Here is a 19,593-nt window from a genome sequence, read left to right as displayed (position 1 = left end):
GCAGATACTGTTTGGGATCTGCTGCAGGAGCATAATTTCATTTGGACCCAATGAGGTGGCATTAGATGTCATTCTTTTCATTTTTACTGTTGAAAATCTGTTGGTTTGGACAGTTGGAAGAACAGCAAGTTGCTATTTTCCAGCATCTAACTGATGAAAAAGTGCTGCAGAAATGCAGAAGAATACTGCCCTCTCTGAGTTGGGTTATTGAAGACAGATGTCATAGCCCCTGAAAACCTTGAAATAGTTGTTTAACTCGTGACACACTAGCAAAGTTCCTGCTTTTCAAAAGCCTGTTGGTGAGTGGTGTAGGTGCTTAGTTCCTCAGTGGTAAATCTATTCCTTAGTGAATGATGGAGATTCTTACTTTTGTCCAGTTTCCTCTGGTGTTTTTTGGTCCCTCAGTGCTCAGTTCCAGGTGTTTGCTGGGAGAGACTGCTCTCATTAGCACTGAAGATGTTCTGTGCTGTGTTGTCTGGCACTGCACTGATGAAAGCCAAACTCCTCTGATCCATCATGAAAGAGGACTGAGTGGAAATCAGTAGTGGTAACAATTCCTCATTTCACTTCAGTTTTTGTTGTCAACTTCAGTTTGCTTTTTTCCTGCTTGAAATGGCTCTTTCCATAGTGTTGCTTGCTCAGAAACAGGACAAAAGCACTGACTGTTGGTGGAGTTGGAGTTCAGGCAGGGATGTTGGAGCAGAGTTAGCAGGAACTGGCTTAGTTGTCTTTTAGTATCCAGGAGGGTTCAGACCCTGCCTGCTGCTCCATCAGTCGTGTCTGTGCAGCTGGCAGCACTGAGCCGTCTGCACAGGGACCTCGCTGTGTGGGAGCTCAGCTCATTGCAGTTTGGACATGCTCTCAGTTGGGATCTTTCTGCCATTAGTTGGGGTCTCGACAGCTCTGGCACTTGGGGGAGTGATTCAGACAAACTCCTTGGGGCTTTCACAGTGATGGTGAGCTGGACAGGGTGAAGAGCCTGGTCTTGAGGAAGCCAAAACCACCAGCCAAAAACACACAGTTTCAAGGTGAGAGCATCACAGGTGCTTTGTCATTCTGCAGAGCACAATGGTGTCTGTGGTTGTATCTGGACTTCTGAGGTGGTGCAGTGCACCCTGACCCCCAGCCCGTCTTCAGGGCATCATGCTGCTGTTCATGGGTGTCAGGGCCAGCCATGGCCTTGGCTGCGTGCCTCTGCTTCCTCTTGAGCAGGGGGAACGGCTCCTGTGAGCATCTAGCTCTCAGGCAGAAGCAGATGTGGAAGATGGGATCCACAGCTGGATGTGCAAACCCCGAAGTGCTCCAGGGTTACAGTGGTCATTGCAGCCTTTGTTTTGCCCTCTGGAAAACAGCAGTCATCCAAGTCCAGGAGGGTCACCCCTTTGTCCTGACCCCATGGCAGGACAGTGGGTCAGTATCTCCTGATGCTGTTGTCTTTCCAAGAAGAGCTTTAAATCCTTGCAGAGAGGTAATTCCCAGCTTTCTGGTAAGGATAACATTGACAGCACCTAATTAAAGGGCACTCTTAGCCTGTACAAACATTTATATTAATTTCCTTCTCACACAGATGTCTAGTAAACTGACCTCCTGAGGCAAAACCATCTGGCCTCAGGTGGGAGGAGGATTTCGGCCAGCATGAAGAACCTGACCTGTCTCTTGTTGAGTCATTTCTCAATAGTTTTTTCTGTCCCTGCACATGAAAGGCCTGTGTATGGATATATAGGTTTCATGGGCAGTTGTCTTGGATGGCCTGCATAATTACACTGCAGGCTTGTGGCTGTGGCCTCTGTTCAATCTCTGCTTCCCATTGTGTATTCTGGGACCATCCGTGTATAAAATTAGTATGGGTGGTAAGCAGCAATAAGATGTTCCCTACATGGGTGGATTAAATTAAAATTCAGTAACAATCAGAGCTTTGGGTGAGTTTCCAAATTACTTGCAGAATTGCACTGAGGAGATTGTTACGGTATTGTCAAACTTTTTGGTGGATGAACAGTCTGATGCAGGTGGGTTTATTACCTCTCAATGTTCTTTCTCTTTTATGTATGTACTGTGCTGTGTAATCTTTTGTTATTAAATAATAAGCAAAATAAAAACAGTTGTTTGTCACAGCCAGCTTGTTTTTCAGAGAAAAACACTTTGAAAGTTCAGTCTGTGTGATCTCCAGCCCTGTCAGGAGCTATTATATTGAATCTTCTTGTAAATTGTTAAGCTGGAGGACAAACCCAGACATTATCGTGCACATCTCAGCTGAGAGCGGAGCAGATTCGGCAGGGAGCAGCCTCTGATGCCTTGTACCATGCCATTAGTTTTTGTCGCAAACATGTCAAGATAATCTGCTTCCAGTGTTATGTGTGTTGGCTGACATGAGCATTAGTAGATCTGCATAATTTTTGAAGTAGTTTGAAGTGTGGATGTAACACACTTGGGGCTGTGTGAAATCTTTTTTATCCCCTTTTATGGATCACACTGCTGTTCAGAAAGTTTATTGTTCTGTTATTCCCTCCCACAAGGTACTGTGTTAATTTACAAAGTTCATAAAGAAAATTCCCCAAACCAGAAGTCATCATAAATAGTGAACAACAACTGACAGACTTTGGAAGACCAAGACCCCTATTATTTCCCAGTCACAACATGGCATTTTAAAAGGATGCTTTTGTCACTTCAGTATATATGGAATTGTACCTCAGTGTAGGATGTTATTATTTATGGAGCTTGTGAACCTCTAATTCAGTCTAGACTTTGATGGACGGGCTCTTTCTTCTGTAGTGTTTGTGCATGTGTGTCCCTTGGTAGCCTTTTACAGATGAGACTGAGTCATGCCCAGTGAAAGTTGGATAGGATACTTCAATTACTTATTTTTTCAAGGTGCTATTTGATCATTAACACTCAGACCTGTCCCAGCCTCAAAAGCAGTCATGCTTTTCCATGAGGACACTTTTTTCCACCCTCTGAGATGCAGCCAGACAGCAGAAGGGGCCCGTAACTGTAGCCATGGCAGCCAGTAATTTATTGCTCCATATGGCTGGGGTGGCAGCAGCTGCTCTGGTCTAAGGAGGTCAGGACATTGGGGCATTTAAGAAACAAAACAACACCTCAACTATAAAACCTTAAACTGTTTTGTACAGTAGTAATAGTAGGGCTCTCTGTAAGCATAAGGAGAGCCAAGGGGGTTATATATTTATAACTTCTATGGCTGTAGTTTGAATCAAATCCCTTATTTCAGAGGGGAAATAAGTTTTTGTCTCTCTTTGCAATGTTTTTAGCTTTTTCCACTGTCCTGGCTAGTGTTTTAGGAAGCAGATAGTATGGAAGGGCAGCAGGCTGGGCCGTTCCACCCAGGTGATGAGTGACCCCCTTGGATCTGGCCTGCAGCAGGTGCCAGCCATCCATGGCAGGAGCAGGATCCACCCCACTGCTTTTGGATGCATTTTATACTGTGCTGAGAGAGAAACTGTATTGCCCAAATCAGATGGCAGTGCTGTATTTGTAGTAAGGAAGCGAAGACATGCGCGTTGTGAGCGGCTCTCGTGGAACAGAAATATAGCTTTAATTTCAGTTTGGGTGTGAGAGTCCCTTGCTGCTGAGAAATGATATAGAAGGGCTCTTGGATGCTGCACTAAAGTTTTTGCAAATAGGCTTTTCATAAACGTGAATCTTTTTATTTTCATTAGGGGACCATTTTAATTAAAATGAAACTGGAATGTTTACTCTCTGCTTCCTGTAGCTGTGATTGTTTTCTTCACTGTGTGAGCACATGTATAATTTGCTCTAAAAGAAATGTCAGCAGTTTCTGATTACCTTGTGAGTCTTACTCAACAGCTTGATTTTAATTGGGGGGAGGAAATATTTTCTGGGTGCTCCAGGGAGGTCTGATGTCTTTGGGTAGCAGGAGGGAAAAGGTGCTATCTTTGGTACAGTGTTAATTGCAATAATCATGACTACGGGTTTAAAATAAAATTCCTTAATTTCTTACCAGTGTTGGGTGTTTTTCAGTCATGTCAATGAAACACAACCTGTTTGGTAATTAGAATCCTTCAGCTATGCAGCCTTTTGGCTTTGCTGCATCTTTATGTTTATAAGCATCTAAACAGGATGATGTTTTGGAAAACAGTGATTGAAAGTAGGTAGATACTCTCAAATCTCAGGAATTAAGGAAGAATTTTTTTTGTTATGAGGTTGGTGAGGCACTGGCACAGGCCCAGAGAGGTGGTGGATTCCCTGTCCCTGGAAACATTCAGGGTCAGGCTGGACAAGGCTCTGAGCAACCTGACAAGGTTGAAGGTGTCCCTGCTCCTTGAGGGGGGTTGGAATAGACAACGTTTAAAGGTGAAAACTGTACAACTGGGGTTAGATAATGGAAATAGAAGGGTGAGCACATAGGGAGGAGTGTGTCCATGCCTTCAAATCTATTCTCTCTGAGCCCAGAAGTCAACCGGGATTTGTAAGTAATAGATATTTATGTAGGTCAAGAAAATCTCTTTCCTGAAATTTTTTTGTAATTATATAATATGACAAGAAGTATCTGTAGCAAAAAAATGTGTTCTGGATTCTTCAGCAGCACAGCTCCTGAAACATTGCCTTAGCTTCTTTTTGTTTTGATCTGCTGGGAGGAGGCACCTTCAATTACTTGAGTTGCTGAAATTCCTTTTGGGTCCTGCAAAGCGTTTCAGAGATGACCAGTTTTTGAACCTTTTTGAAGCTTAGCCAATATCTTGTATTTTAATATTGTCTCCACCATCAGAGATAATAATCTGAGTCTCCCCTGCTCATCCTCTGGGGTTTTGTTTCCTCCTGCTGAGTATTTGAAATAAATAAATAAGTAGGAAAACAACGAGTTTCTGTGTGTTAACAAGGAGGAATGACTAAGAGAAAAATGAGGGTAAAATACTGCTTATCATAAAAGACTGTATCTCTGGAGGCATAAATTGGTATTCATTAAGTTGTTTGCCTAGACTTTGTTAAAAGACATGCTTGAGGAGCTGTCTGAGCAGTTTTTCTGTGGAAAGCAAGTCATCCTCTTTGTGACTAGATACATCTAGATGAGCAGGAGAGACCAGAAAGTAACACTAAATGATGGATTGAGAGCAGCCTTCTTGGCAGTAAGGAAACAACAGACTATGAAATGCTTTTCAGAAGTAATAATATTTAACACTTAGCTGTAAAGTTATACTGATCCAGCTCTTCTCCCGAATATGCAGTTCTCTTTCACATCTGATGCAGGGTTTAAAAAAATATTTTATGTTCAATTTCTCATTCAAGGTATTCAGGGTCCCTGTTGTTTTGTTTTTTTTATGATTTCTGTAGCTGGAGGTTAAAATCTTGCCTGTGATGATTATGGTATCCTGCATGCGTAATCTTACTGGTATCCTCTATGTCTCATCAGATACAGGGAAGCAGTTGCAGACCAGTGCTAGGTAATCAGAGTGTGGCCCAGTCTTGCCATGTCTGCATTCTTCCAAAAATCAGTTTTCTTTTGATTTTTGTAAAATGTAACAAATGCAGCTATTTCAAAGACTGTGGGGAGAAGCTGGGGCTGCAGACTGAGATGAGGTTTTGCTACTGTGCTGGCATCTTTTACTATTACCTTGATCTGGGACAGATGCTTCCAAGGGAATGTGTGTGTTAATTATCATGGCATTTGTGGCTCTCTGCTCTTTATCTTAAATCATTAAAAAAGTAATTGCACAACATAACACTAGCAAAGTGCTTTCACTGTTTGGAGAATGAATACTCTGTGTCAAACTCTTGTGCAATTTTTCTGATGTTCAGCATTTTTTCTTTCTTTCTTTGCAGATTAAGACCCTTGATTTCAACCCAGTTTGCTAAGAAGGCTGCCACTGAAGAGGTATGAAAAGTCCAGCACTTCTCCTGGTGCAACAGGTTGAGTTAGGAAATTCCCACAAGCTGTTTTCAGCCTGGCTCTGGTCATGTGGTAGATAAGGGTAAAAGAAATCAGTCTTGTCTGTCTGATCAGGCCAGGAGTTGGTTACTGTGAATGCTGCAAAGCTGACATTGGCTGTTTTCTAACCCAGGCTTGCTCTTACTAATCCATTAGGAACATCAGCACAGTCTTGTGATGCCTCATTGGACAGCAAAATAGAGAATGCAGGCATCTGAAAAGGTCCATATCAAATAAATGGTCAGGAGGGGTAGGAGAGGGCAGAGCTTGTGCCTGTTTCTTAGCACTTGGGCTGTCCTCACAGAGAAGAAGGACTTTGCAAATTTCACTTTTGTGCAGACAGAGCTGACCCCAGGGATGGGCTGGGCTTCTGTCAGAGAGCAGTGTGGAAAGAGCTTACCCTGTACAGCCTGGCTTACTCTTTGCTTTGTTTAGTTTGAAAATGTAATAGTGCCACAGAAAAGTTAGTGCTGGTAACTGGCCACTGCCAGAAGCCCTCCTTGGGTGGCTTTGTGCACCTCAGAGGGGTCATGATTGCTATCAGATAGTGAAAACAGATAACAGTGATTGCTACTTTCTTTCACTGTTATTTTCACACTGTACAGACTATTCACAGGCATTTTGTGTACAACAAATTGTCTACTGCTTATCCAAAAATTCAGGATACCAAAGGTATTTGTCGCTCTTGTCCATGAATGTGTGACACTGACACCCTTCTGAAAGTGAACCAGTTCCCTTGGGTAGTTTAACACCTCTGACAAGTGCCCATCCATACATAAAGCTAAGTGCCAAACTCCAGTCCAGGACATCTGGAAGTGAATTCAGGAAGTTCTATTTAAAGGTGTTGTTTGACTGCCTTATTTTTAAAATTACTAAAAGTCATTGATTTTCAGAAACAGTTTGATATCCTGCCTAGGGAAATACATTTTCACTTCTTATTCTATGCTCATTAGAAAACTCTGCACATTTTTAGAAGTACAGCAGTCTGGAAGTGGACGTGATAATTAGAAGAAGGTCACATTTTAATTAGCATGGTGCAGTTTTAAAAAATAATGACTGAATCGTATCTCCTTTATATTCACCCACTTTTTCAGAGCAGATGGATACTTCTAAACATATAAATTGATGTATATTATGATGCTGATTTGTCTCAGACTGTTATGTCTCCTTCTGCTTATACCGAGATGGACTCAATTTGATCACTCTAAAGGCAAAAGCAGTGATAGGAAATATAAACTGGAGGGAAGTTCCTCTAAATAATATGATTAATTTGAGCATTAAAAAATAATGAAAACCTGTCTTTGACTGATCTGAATATCTAAATACCTGATTTTCTATTAAAATTAATGGGTGTCTTTTGCCCTATTAATGAGCTATTGGAGCAAACCCTGAGGTGACTTTGAAAAACTCAGGCAGATTCCTTAGGTTGACTGTCATGGTATATGACAAGTTCAGGAACAGCTTTGATGTTTGAATAATTAGACTATCAACTTTCTGGTACAGGGATTTTCTCTTATGGTGTATCTCTGAAGTGCCTGGAGTTACAGGGATTCTGGGAGCTACTGCATCCCAAGTAAATACATTTATAGAGAAATAGATAAATAAAAATAAACTGCAGCATTTAATCAGAGCTCTGCCAATGGAATTGGAGAACATGCAGCAGTACATAGCTGTGTACTGTAATTTAAAACCTAGAGCACTGTGGCACTTTTCTCATGGTACGGGCTGGAGGATTTGGGGTTTTTTGTTCTCTGGACCATTCATTTTTAGAAGCACCTCACCACTGTCCTTCCAAGGAAGTGGTCCCAGTCTTTTGCGTCTTTCTTACTAGAGAAGATGGCTTGGTGCTGTTAACAGCTGACTCGTGACAGGTACTGTCAGTACTCCCTTCTCAGAATTATTCACATGACAACACAGCATTCATAGTTAATCTTTAAGGTCCTTCAAATTGATACTAATTGGCTGGTTTTGTGCGCCATGGGTTCTAGTGTACAAACCCCAAACAGTCCAAGTACAGAGTGGGTGTGGAAAGTTCCTTATTACAGAGCTGATGGAGGTAAAGCTCCTGTGATGTTTCTTCTCTGGATGAGAGAAGGAGGTGGAGCTCCAGACTCAGCACACCATGAAAATTAGAAGAAAGATCAGAAAGACCAGAGCCTGGGCTGTGCTGGCACAGTCTGTGTTGCTGCTTCCTGCCCTGTTCCCAGATCTCTTAGTGAACCAAAGACAATATTACCTACTCCAAATTCACCTCTGTTTCCTTGTGGTGTTGCCCTTTCTCTCCCTCCATGCTGTGCCTAACCTTGGAGCAGCTGGGGAGGAACACGTACGGAACAGGTCCCATCAATGATTGATTCCCAAATTAGTGTTTGGAGATCATTTTTCTGATGAATTCCGTAGGTAATGTTACAGGTGCCAGTGTGCATTATCAACTGAGTGCTCTGCCATCACATTAAGTGCTGTCTACAGAGTGCTATTTGTTCCACAGCTCATTGCGCCTCCAAATAAATCCAACCAGAGCTGTCAAAACTAATACATGTTGGGCTTTTTCTGATTTGAAGGGTACATTTTTGCTATCATTAAATTGTCAATAACGTTGTTATTTTGTAATAGGCCTGATGTGAGTTGAGCACACCGTGGGAGAGGTTTGTAAGTTTTCCCACAGAGCTCTGCTGAGGAGCCTTCGCTCCCAAATTTCTCCTCCCCTTGTGCTAGCCAGAGAATCCTTCTTCTGCTGTTGCCGTTACTGGATATTTCAGTTGCCTGGTTCTGGACTCAGTGAAATCTGGGTGATTTTGCCTGACTTTCATTCAGACTTTCATTACAACAGTTGAACCTGTAGCACTGGATATGAGTTTCCGTCTCTCCTGTCCCTATTGTTTGGAAGCTGCTGAAGTTCTGTGCAAATGCTGGACCAAAGAAAGGGCTGCTCTACTCTTCTCTCTTCTTTTATGCAGGTTACCTTCCCAAATGCACAGGCTGAAGCCTCTAATGTAGAAAAACCAGCAGCTGTGCTTGTGGAGAGTGGCCCAGTAGCTTACAACCCTGATGAAGAGGTGGAAGAGGAAGAGGTAGAAGAAGAAGAAGATCACTGCATGAGTGCCTTGCAGTTAATGGGAGGAAATGGTGAGTTGGAGTTACCATCTCCTGGTGCTATGGGCTTTGTTCTTGCAGGGGTGGGGACACACAGGGTTCCCCTGCTTGTCCCTCTCCTGGAGCTCCTGCTGCATTTTCAGCATTGCCCATTCCTGTGGGAAACCTGGAGTCACCCTTGTCTGAAACCTGACCTTAGAGACTCCTCCTGGGAAAACTTTTGCATCTTGAGCTTTAAGCTAAGAGGGCTTCTTAAGAACAAACAGAAGTGTGAGGTGTTTTCCAGAATTAGGTTTATTAAGGTGGATCTGAGGAGTTTGGGGATCAGTAACAGCTCCATTAGCAGTGCCTGAGGCCCCCTGAGCCTACCCTCCCCACTCCTTGTGCCTCCTCAGTGGAGGCTGCAGTGATGTACAGGCTGTCCATGAGCCCTGGGGACGTGTGTGACCAGCTCAAAACAGAACAAATCATCCCACTCTGTTTCTGGGGAAGGTGTTAGGAGGGAGCAGTTATTCCCCAAGTGCAGGAATGGCATTGGTGGTGCATGTATGGTTCACAGATGTGTGCTAATTTCTTTGGGTTACCCAGCAAAGCCACTGCTTTAATTAGATTTCTTTGCTGGCAGGAAAAGGCAGTCTCCTCTTCGCTGTGGTTTTTCCTAGCTGGACACATCCACATTTATCCTTTATTAAAAACTTCCCTTTAGAAGTTAAGCTTTGAAAATACACAGAATTATTTTTAAAATGAGCTGCTAATTATGGGTTGCAAAGACTCAAGATGGGAATAAGTTTCCTACTGAAATGCTATTTACTGCAAAAAACTTTGCATCAGTACTCATTTAGCTTTCATGGGCAATATGTATACATTTCACAAAAGTGTCTGTTGCTTTTGAATTGATTCCTCTGCTGGAAAATAATTGCTGAACTGTAGGAAAAACAGTTTGTTGCCTGCATTTATTATTAGAATAACGTTCCCAAGTAAAGGCACCCATGTGGGGGAGGGTGGGTCTATGTTTATTAATAAACCCCCCACAAAAATAGAATAAAGGTCACTGAGGTTTTTTTCTTTGTAAATGTTACTAATTTTGAACCATTCTGAGAACATTCCACTACTCCCTGTCTGGTCTGGACAACAGCTGAAAAATTGGAGTTAAAAAATAAAAATAAAAAGGAGAAGGAAAGGAGTATTCCCAGAATTCAAATGCAGGTGTGCAGAGCTGCTCAGCACAACAAATAACTCTTTCCTAGCTGCTTTCTCCATGGATTTTAAGCTTGTCTGCCTGGAATAACTACATGCATTACAGATGGTGAACTTCACCCATTCTACAAATCATTATAGATTACATTTAATTCTGCTTCTGAGCATTTGCTTGTCTCTTTGGGTGAGATGTTGCCCTGTATTGGATTTGGAATATAAAGTTTAACTTTCCTCAGTGCTCATGTGTAATAATTATCTATAAGTTCATCTACACAACAGAAAGTATCTGTGTCAGTGCATTTAGAAGCACACAGAAGAGAATCAGAAACATACAGACTTGCCTTCTGACACACAGCACACAGTCTTTGCACTCAGCATTGTTTAAGAAAACAAAACTGGGTTAAAAATCTGGGCAAGAATTTTAAGTCTAGAAGTAAGAAGATAAGGAAGGTCTGAGTTAGATGCATTGGTCAGGATTTGTTCCATGACTCTTTTGATGTTGATGGGAACTCTGAGCTATCTCTGAACCCTTGCAATTTCAGCTCATAAATCCAGGAATAATATAAACAAACCAACTTTTTCCTTGGTGCCTATGTCTAGTGAAAAACGTGCCTACTTGTAAATGTAATGCTGCTGCTTATCAGCCACTGTGTGCCAAGTCACTTGTGACAATCAGGCTTGATCACCTTAGCCTCTAAATTAAACCAAGTATTTAATATATACATGTGCCAAGTATTCCTAAATGAGGGTCTAGTGACAAGTGAGAAGAGATACTTACACATACATGCTTAAAAATAATTTTATTTCATTGAGGGAAGTACATGCAAGAACTTATTTAGGCCTAAGAAAATAGATGATTTTTAAAATGCTTGCCTAAGGCAAAAATTATGATGTAGTTACATAGCAAGAAAACAACCTTAAAGAAGCACTACTTCTTTTGTGTCTTCTGTCTGCCCAGAATATTTGCATTTTTATATTCCCTTGTCTTTGTGTGTTTCAGATTATGGCTGTGATATGGATGAAGATGATGGCTATTAGCTCCATTTACTTCCAGGGGACATGGACTATGTCTTGTTCTCAGCAAATCTTATGTCTTCAAACTGTATGAATAGTGAAAGAAGCTGTCTATGGTCAGCAAATGTAATCAAGCAATCCTTACTTTTGTAAAGTGAATTCGAGGTTGGCATTGGGTCTGGTCAGTTTACATTGACCCATAACCCAGCAATAACCAGTTTGGATTCCTACTTGAATTTATTTTTATTTTGGTGGATCATAGTTGGAGAATTAAATTAATGAGAGTAATGTTTCCAGAGAACAAAAGAAAAGAGACAAAACAGACTGTGCATGATGCTTGTGTGGCTGAAAGCAGCACTTCCCTTATTTATGTGACTGTTTTTAGGCATAGTGCTGAAAGGGAGCAGGCTGAAGGACAGGGCCTGTTGATTGTTTGAGTACAGGAGCATTAGTTGTCTCATCATGCTACAACTGACAGAAACAAATGTTTGCAAACTGGATTGTGAATGCAACCGTGTTACTGTATATGAACTCCCTTACCTAGCCCTATCAAAAGTTATATATTTGCAGAGCAGTTCTGGTTTTCTGAAGCAGAGTAAATACTTCTTTATATTAATCAATTCATAGATTCCTTAAAATATCTGACAGTAGAAGGCAATGTTGGCAGTGAAGAATTGTCTTCCACTGTGAGTCTGGAGTAGTTTTTGTGGAAGGAGGGAGAAAACCTGGGTTGGGTAGGAAGTGTAGGGAGCAAGGAGGCAAAGATGCTGTGCTCATGTGCTGTTGCTGGGCATTCTTAGGGACAGCCAGGTCTTCTTTAGGCTGGTGTTGCCGTGGGAGAGTCACTCTGGCCATGTCTGTGGGGCTGCTCTTGCCTAAGTTAGAGTGGAGGTCTGCTCCCAGGAGCTGCTGGTCTCTAAAACCAGTTGAAAGAAAGAGAAAGCTGAGCTTTTTAATAAATAAGCTAGCATCTGCTTTGACTGAATTGAATTTAATTTAATGTAATTTGCTTAACATTCACTGGGTAAATTAAAGGTCACCATGCAGCAGCCTGACTTTCATGGCTCAAATCCCACCCTTGAACAGTCGTTGCTATGTGAATAAAGCTGGAGCTCCAGCCCTGTGTGCCCTGAAATGTCAGCAGGCAGGTCCTCTCTTACAGATAGATCAGTTCTGGCAGTGCCATGAGAGCAGGGGTCAGGAGTGGAGCCCCTGTGGGCAGATCCCACCCTGGATCTCTGACCTGCCTTCCCCTGGCACTGCTGGGCCCGAGGCTCTCGGCTCCGTGGGAAATGAGCTGCACTCTGGATCACACTCCTGATGTCTGCAGCTGATGTTTCCATCTCTCTCCCTTATCTGGTGACAATCATGAAAACTGTAGTGCTGCAGGCTTGTTTTAACACCAGGGAAAGATGGATATTTATCTTACCAGTATGGTTTCTGTTCAGCTGTGTCTCCTGGTCAGGTCTTCCTTCTTACCTTTTTTGTGGAGCACTTGTTACTAAAGCACCATCCATCCTCCTGCTCCAGAGAATGCATTTTGGCAGGAAGAGAAGCTGCTTCAGGATGCTCTGCCAGACAGGGTGATGATGCTGCTCACATCTGAGGTCATCACCAAAGAGGGGAAGGGCCACACAGCGTTCCATACTTCCATTCTCTTTTCCTCTTGGTAGCTTGCATAAGATGGATCATGCAAGTCAATCAGGAGTGAGTGCTTTTTTTAGGAGCAGACTTGATACTATTTGGCTGTTAAATATGGTTTGGTGGGTTGTATCTGTGAGGAATTTTTGAGCATTAAGAGTATTTCTGTAATGACTTCTTACAAGCAGAACTTGGTAACAAAATTGGTGTGGTAAGGCTACTAGAAAGAATAGCTCTTCTGAACCAAATTCAAATTACTTAGTTTGCAGCACTTAAGTGGAAAGAAGAGATTCCTTATAATTCTTAGGAGAAAAGCTGGCATTTTCACCAAAAAGCTATAGATTTTTTTTCTGATACTTTATAAATACTGCACAGAAACTGATACTGAGGAGATAAACCTTTCTACCTCTCTTTTATCTATAAAATAAAAGTATGCTATAGCAGACAGTTTTTTAAAAAGTGGATTGTTTTATCAAAGTTTGTGCTCTGCAAGTCTTTGAGACTGTTGAGTTTGATTGTTTGGGTTTGAATTAATCTTCCATAGCACTGCTACAAATACACTCTCAGTATATTCTCAAGGCTTGGGTTTTATTCCAAGGTACACAGTATTCTCTATGCAGGAAATAAACATGCATAAATAAACATGTCTATGACTCATGTAGGTCGAGTGCTTTTCTCAAATGCAAGATGTTGGCTCTTAAAGAAACTGCTAAGATGAATATTGCCGAGGGTCTTTCCTCCAGTCTCCTGGTTTGTTCCCCCAAAGGATACCAAACCTGCTGCCAGGGCAGTGATGTGGGTGGGAACTGAGAGCCCACCCAAATAACTGCAGCTAGGAAATTTGGATTTCAGTAGTACATTGTGTTGCTGAGAACATTGTTTTGTGCACTGCAAGTAGAGGGTTGCAGTTTTTGAATGCTCTCATACGATTTGATTAGGAAAGGCCATCAGGCAATCTGCTGGAAGAGCAAGAAACAATAAAAAGACCTACAATTCCATAGCATCTCAGTATTGCTGGTGAAGTTAATGGCATGGTTTCTGTACAGGACTCCTAAAGAAAGGGTACTGGATAGGCAGACTTCACTCTGAGCTTCTTAAGCTATAGTGGTTATGTACATTTTTAATTTATTGGTGACTTACTGGGATTTTTATAATGTTCATTCCTTCTTCATTTAACTAAGCTCAGGAAATGTAAACAGATTTGAACATGCTAGTTTCTGTTTTTATAGCTAGTCATTAAAATGTAAAAAGATTAACACTGCATTAACTCTGTTTACTACTGTTGATGTATCTGGACAATTTTGTTGTGTATAAGTAAGCCCGAATTCACTTGGAGTAATTAGGATCCTGCTTTTCTCAGGATTCTGATTATGATGTAAAGAGCTTATAAGGCTTCAACATTTGTTGTTCTTAGATCATCTTCCTTGAAGCCACACAAGCTGTGTATCATTGGGTTTGTTGCAGAAAGCACATCTCTTGCTGCAAGTCACTTTGCTTGACAGGCAAAACCCTCCAGCTGTTGCATCCAGCCTGTCTGCCATGCAGCCTTTTAACACTCTGGTATTGTGGCAGTAAAAAAAGAAATACAGAAAATAATGGGCTTCTTCACTGTGCTGAGTGCATTTTCAGTCTTAATCATCTATGACATTTCTTTAAAATCAGTGTGTTCAGTACAGCAACTTTTAAATGGTGCCAGACAGCCTTGTCTTGAGGGTTAAGCATGTTCGCTGAAAAAGTCCTTGCCATCCTGATGACTTGTTTGTGTTCTTTGGATTGCATTGAAACCCCAGTTGCAGATGTGTACAGTTAGAGTTCGCCTAATAAATGTTCTGTTTCTTATTTTTGTGTTGAATCCTCGTATTTGGTTCAGTTAGTGCCAAGGAAATGAAACCCTTTTGATGTAAGCATACGTACCATCCTTCCACAACCACGAGTCATGTTAACCTTTTTTACTGTAATATATTTGCTGTAAATAAAACATAAAACCTTTACATAGCCCATTTGTTACTGTGATGCTCTCCTGATAATTTCTGATTTTTGTCTTTGTTCTTAAAAAGTGTTCGGTTTTGATTGCTGCGTGATTGTTGGTCGTGGCCAAAATTTATCATTCAGAGCTTTCTTTTGTCTCTAAAAGGGAAGACACAGCTAATCAGGCAAGTGTTTTTTACAAGATACTGTTCCACTGATAGATAGAGATACTTTCTGTAAAGTGCATAACATTAACGAGGCTTTTCCACTAGGTTGTATAATTAACTGACTGTAGGAACAATATATGGTGTGTGTGTATTTAGTGGAACTGTTCCAGTGCTTGTTTCTGAAAGTTGTATCTTGATAAATAAGGTGTGTGCTGAGTTAAAAATCATGTTATTTTATCAACATCTGGCTGCCACGGTTTGGAGACAAAAATCCACATCTGCCCTTTGTACAGATGGGTGTGTTTGCTCCTTTTAGTTTTTGCTGGAAAAAGGGGTACCACTGGATCCTCAGGAGTGTCTCCTGCAAAGTTTTAGCCCATGAAAGGATGATCAACAGTAGATTTGATAAGGCAGTATGTGTCATTCCAGCATTTCACTTCGTTCCCATAGTGGAATCAAGGCACACTTCTGCTCTCATTGACATTGGGATGTTTTTATCTGAATTTCTCTTCAGCTGTTCCAGCCATCTCCATTGGGAGTTGGGAACTTCTCCAGCAATGTCCATCACGGATGCCCTCTCCCTGGTAACATCTGAGCTGTTTAAAAGTACTGACTGCCTTGGCCTCATATTTTCTGCTCTTCCCAAGCTGTACAGCTCTTGGCTTTGTCCTGTAATTTTTCTCTTCTGTGCCACACTAGGCTTTTATAACAAAAAACATTCTATCCCCACAGCTGCATTCATCAAATATGCCTCCTTTAATGGTCTCAGAAGTTAAATAACGCTAATAAAGCTGAAATCTTACAAGGCTTTATATTACCTTCATTTGTCACCAGTAGGTCATAGCACATTTGTTCTTATGTTCGTGTTTTGTAATGCAGAAGAGGCTGTTACAATTTTCTACTCCTGTCTCATCTATAAGAAGAGTTACAGCACATTCAGTATTTTTTTTGCCCACCCTGATACCTGGTAGTGATTTTGGTGAGTGGTGGTTGTTTAACAAAAGGGGTTAAGTACATGAGAAAGGAGGCTCAGTGAGAATTCAGGACTTAGGGCATAACAAATTTACTTTGTGAGTTGCTTCATTGTAATTATTTTTTTCTTACAGGACCTGTTGTGCATTCTCATGGAAATTAGGGAGGCACATACAGTTCATAAAATTGCAAAATGAAATTCCCTTCTTGCTGTGGGACTCCAGGAGCACAGGATTTAATGACTTGTAGCCTGAACTGTACATTTGTTATTGTGTGGGAGGGCAGTAAGTGGCACAGTACTGGGCACGGGGATGGCAATTACTGTGTTATCCATTTCTATTGCCAAATTGTAGCAAGAATGCTTTCTCACTGCTCTCAGTGCTCCTAGTAAAGTTTCTCAATTCTTTAAAAGCAGAAAAAATGCAGCAAATTAAAGGAATTTGAACAGAACAATGAAAAGAAACAGCACCAACACTCTGATTCCCAGGTAATTTTTCTTCAGTGCTCTTCTGTGGGAAAAGTAAAAGGAATTTGTATGCAGAGACTAAGAGAGGCAAAAGCTGCATCTTGGCAGCAGCAGAGGTGAGGCAGTGTTGTCCATTTTCCACACAAGAGTTCCAGACTCTTCTGTTTCATGGTATATCCTGCATGATATTAATCATTTATAGCCTGAGCAGTCCAGTGGAGGGTACTGAAAGAGGTAGGACACCAAGCCAGATGAGGGAGAAGAGATGGTGGGGTATCATTGTTTCTCAAGTGAAAAAAAAGAGATTAATTATTTAGAGAGTTTAAGGGTTGCAGTTTGAAATTAAGGAGAAAAGCTGCATCAAAACCAGAAAGATCAGGGAATATTCTTTGTAATGATGTGCACTGGACTGTTCAATAGGCAGTGAGCATCAGGCAGAGCTTTGCTGGTTGACATCACTCAAGGATCTGTGCTGTTAGCAGCAGTCTCTAGAAGTGGTAGCAGTAGGGAAGGAAGGGATAGAAGTGCTCTGGGGTAAAACCAGAGTACTGTGGGTAAAACCAGCCCTGGAGTAAAACCAGATACTGTGCTAAGTCCAAAACCCCTTCTTACTATGTCAAGCCTTGCCTAATTAAACAGCAAAGAGGAGTTATCTGTTCTGCTGCTTTTAATATAAATGGGGATGTCTGAGGTTGTCAGAACTTTCTAGGTGATCACAGACTTACTCTGATTTGGATGTGGTGTAATTGAATAATGGTTCTTCAGCACAGCATCGTGTCTGGGAAACAGATTAATCCTTGTATCAGCCGTGATTCCTGCCCATGCTCTGGGAGCTCAGCAGAGTACAACACACACCAGCACCATTCAGGTAAGATTCATGGCTTGGCATGGCATAAAATACAGCTAAAGCAAATGTTTTCAAAACTCTACTCACTGCTTTCAAGCAAACTCTTACGCCAGGCCACTGAGAAATTGTTAGTTACTGCTGCATGCTGCATTAAATCAGTGGGACCTACCAAAAGCTCTGAGGTCTCCAACAGCAAATCAGCACGATGTGAATCATTGTGTTTTCTTTCTGGACCATCAGGCACCACAAGGAAGAGTCTGAGTGTATTTTCTGCATGTGGTAAGATGAATGATCTTTCATCTTGTTCATCTTCCCAGTATAATTTACGTTGGTTCAGAGTTGCTGGCTGCACTGCATTCATAAAATGCCATCTGAAACACTTTTGGCCAGTGCTCTTGGCACACGTGCAAGTGTGGACTTTCTGATCTCCCCTGGCCTCTTGGTGGGCAGAAGGCCTCTGTCAGCAGGGGTAGTGCCAGCCCTGTAAAGCTGCCCAGCACAGAGCCCAGGTATCATCACTGCCTGTGGATGCAGCACAGAGTGAAGGGGGCTGCACCAAAGGTGAGACGTGACAGTACATCAGGTAGAAGATCACGAATTTTATGTGAGTGGGGAGAAGCCATTGCACTAATCACTGTGCAGAGAGGTAGTTCAGGGGTCTCAAGGGCTGCATTCAGCCCATTGATCAGTCCCATCTGTTAATCTACCACAGCAGGTATGAAGCTCAGAAGGAGATAAGCAATTAAGGCCATCTGTGACACCTCAAGTGAAGATCAGCAGAAGGCAGGATGAAGACACAGCCATTACAGGACTTAGCACAGCTTTGGAAGGCAGGCTGTAGCTCTGTCAGTGTAATTTCAAGCCTACTTTCACAGTCAGGCTTAGCTGTCATTAAATTCTTGGTTATATCTTAGGTTGATAGGACCATAGGGTGGCTTGCTGTCCAAGAAAGCGTTTTGGGGCGTTTTGGGGCAGGATGTATGTGTTTTTTTAGGTTACTCCCTCTATTGCCATAATTTGCAAGGATGGTGCTTAGGATTGCAGATTTCCTTCTGAGCAGAGTCCCCAGTGCTCAGCAGCAGTAGCCAGTCACTACTGAGGAGCAGAGATGTTAAATAAGAAAAAGGGGAAAGCAGCACAGAGAGTTATGGTGAAACTTGGAAAAGTTTGAAAGTATCAGTTGGTCCAGGTATCAGAGCCAGGGATGTCCCACATCAGAGGTGAAGAAGCATGCAGTGAGTGAAGGAGACCTGGTCTGGTAAGCTGTGACCTGAAATTCCTCATTTCAGCTCTGAGATGGGCTCTCTGTTCCCTAATACTGCTGAGCTGGGGGTGGAACCATCTCAGATGGCTTCCCATGACTTTTTGCCATTAATTGCTCACAGGGGCATGAACCCAGCTTGTTCTCCTCCTGGTGGTGATTACAGAGAGACCACAACCAGATCCTGCCCAGCTCTGTGGCTCCACAGGAAAAGGGACTGGGCTGTAATGGCAACAGCTCCTTTTCCTGGAAGGAGCAGTGCTGTCCCTTGGGGTTTCACCCATGCCTTTGCTCAAGTCTGGCTGATCACTGTCCTTGATGATCTCACTAAAATTTCTCATGTCTTGTTCAATTTCTGGCTAGCTCAAGGAAGTGAACGTGAGGGCTGAGGGAATCTAGAACCACCAAGGGATTTTGGCAAGTGCACGGAGACCCTTACATAAATGTTGTCTTCCCTTCTCTGTAATGGACCAGTCTCTGGTATTTTTAGAAGAGAAGGATGCTGAGAAATAGTTACTGGAAGTGCTGCCTTCAGTTATTGTGTGTTAGGCAAATACAGTGAGAATAGGAATTGCATTATTTGTACAAGGAATATTCAAGGGGCTGAAGTGTTCAGTCACTTTAATTAGCCATGGAAGTGAACATCATCAGCTTTCTGTGGAAGAACAGCAGATTGTTGCCATTGTCTTTCTAAATACCTGTCCTGTTTTTCCTTTGTATATTTCATTATAAAATAAAATATTAAAGCTTTAAAAACTCTTCATTAGCTAGCAGATGGTTTTGCAAGTCATTTTAATGAGATGAAGGAAACTCTAATGGCAGACATTTAAAGTTGTGTTTAGACAGGCTATTGCCACTGGAAAAATCTAGTGAATGTTTTCTCCATGTTTTTGGCAGAACCTGGCACCAGATTATGTACTAGGAAATAGAAGGGGATGATTTACACCAACCAGTTCCTTCCCAAGAGTGGTTCTACATCAGTGTAACATTGTTGAGTTCCACAGTCAGGCATTGATTTACAGAGGTGCAAAGGGGGGAGGAAAATATCATTAACTTGATGCAGTT

The 19,593-nt window shown here is 41.9% G+C and overlaps 1 protein-coding gene across 1 annotated transcript in view; it reads left to right on the top strand.

The window, feature by feature from the left end:
* BRF1 (BRF1 general transcription factor IIIB subunit) overlaps positions 1–14,864 on the top strand; it is a 172,230-nt gene extending 157,366 nt beyond the window's left edge. The window contains exons 16-18 of the mRNA XM_005520067.3: positions 5,797–5,848; positions 8,860–9,028; positions 11,193–14,864. Of these exons, the coding sequence (XP_005520124.1) occupies positions 5,797–5,848; positions 8,860–9,028; positions 11,193–11,230 (259 nt within the window). The 3' untranslated portion in view covers positions 11,231–14,864. The remainder of the gene's footprint in view (positions 1–5,796; positions 5,849–8,859; positions 9,029–11,192) is intronic.
* Positions 14,865–19,593: the final 4,729 nt, after the last annotated feature.

The sequence above is a fragment of the Pseudopodoces humilis genome, chromosome 7 (assembly GCF_049639895.1).
Source record: "Pseudopodoces humilis isolate 2021_Gansu_Grassland_sample_001 chromosome 7, ASM4963989v1, whole genome shotgun sequence".
Taxonomy (NCBI): Eukaryota; Metazoa; Chordata; class Aves; order Passeriformes; family Paridae; genus Pseudopodoces; species Pseudopodoces humilis.
The sequence above is the reverse complement of the archived record's forward strand: the minus strand, read 5'-3'. Positions and strand labels throughout refer to the sequence as shown.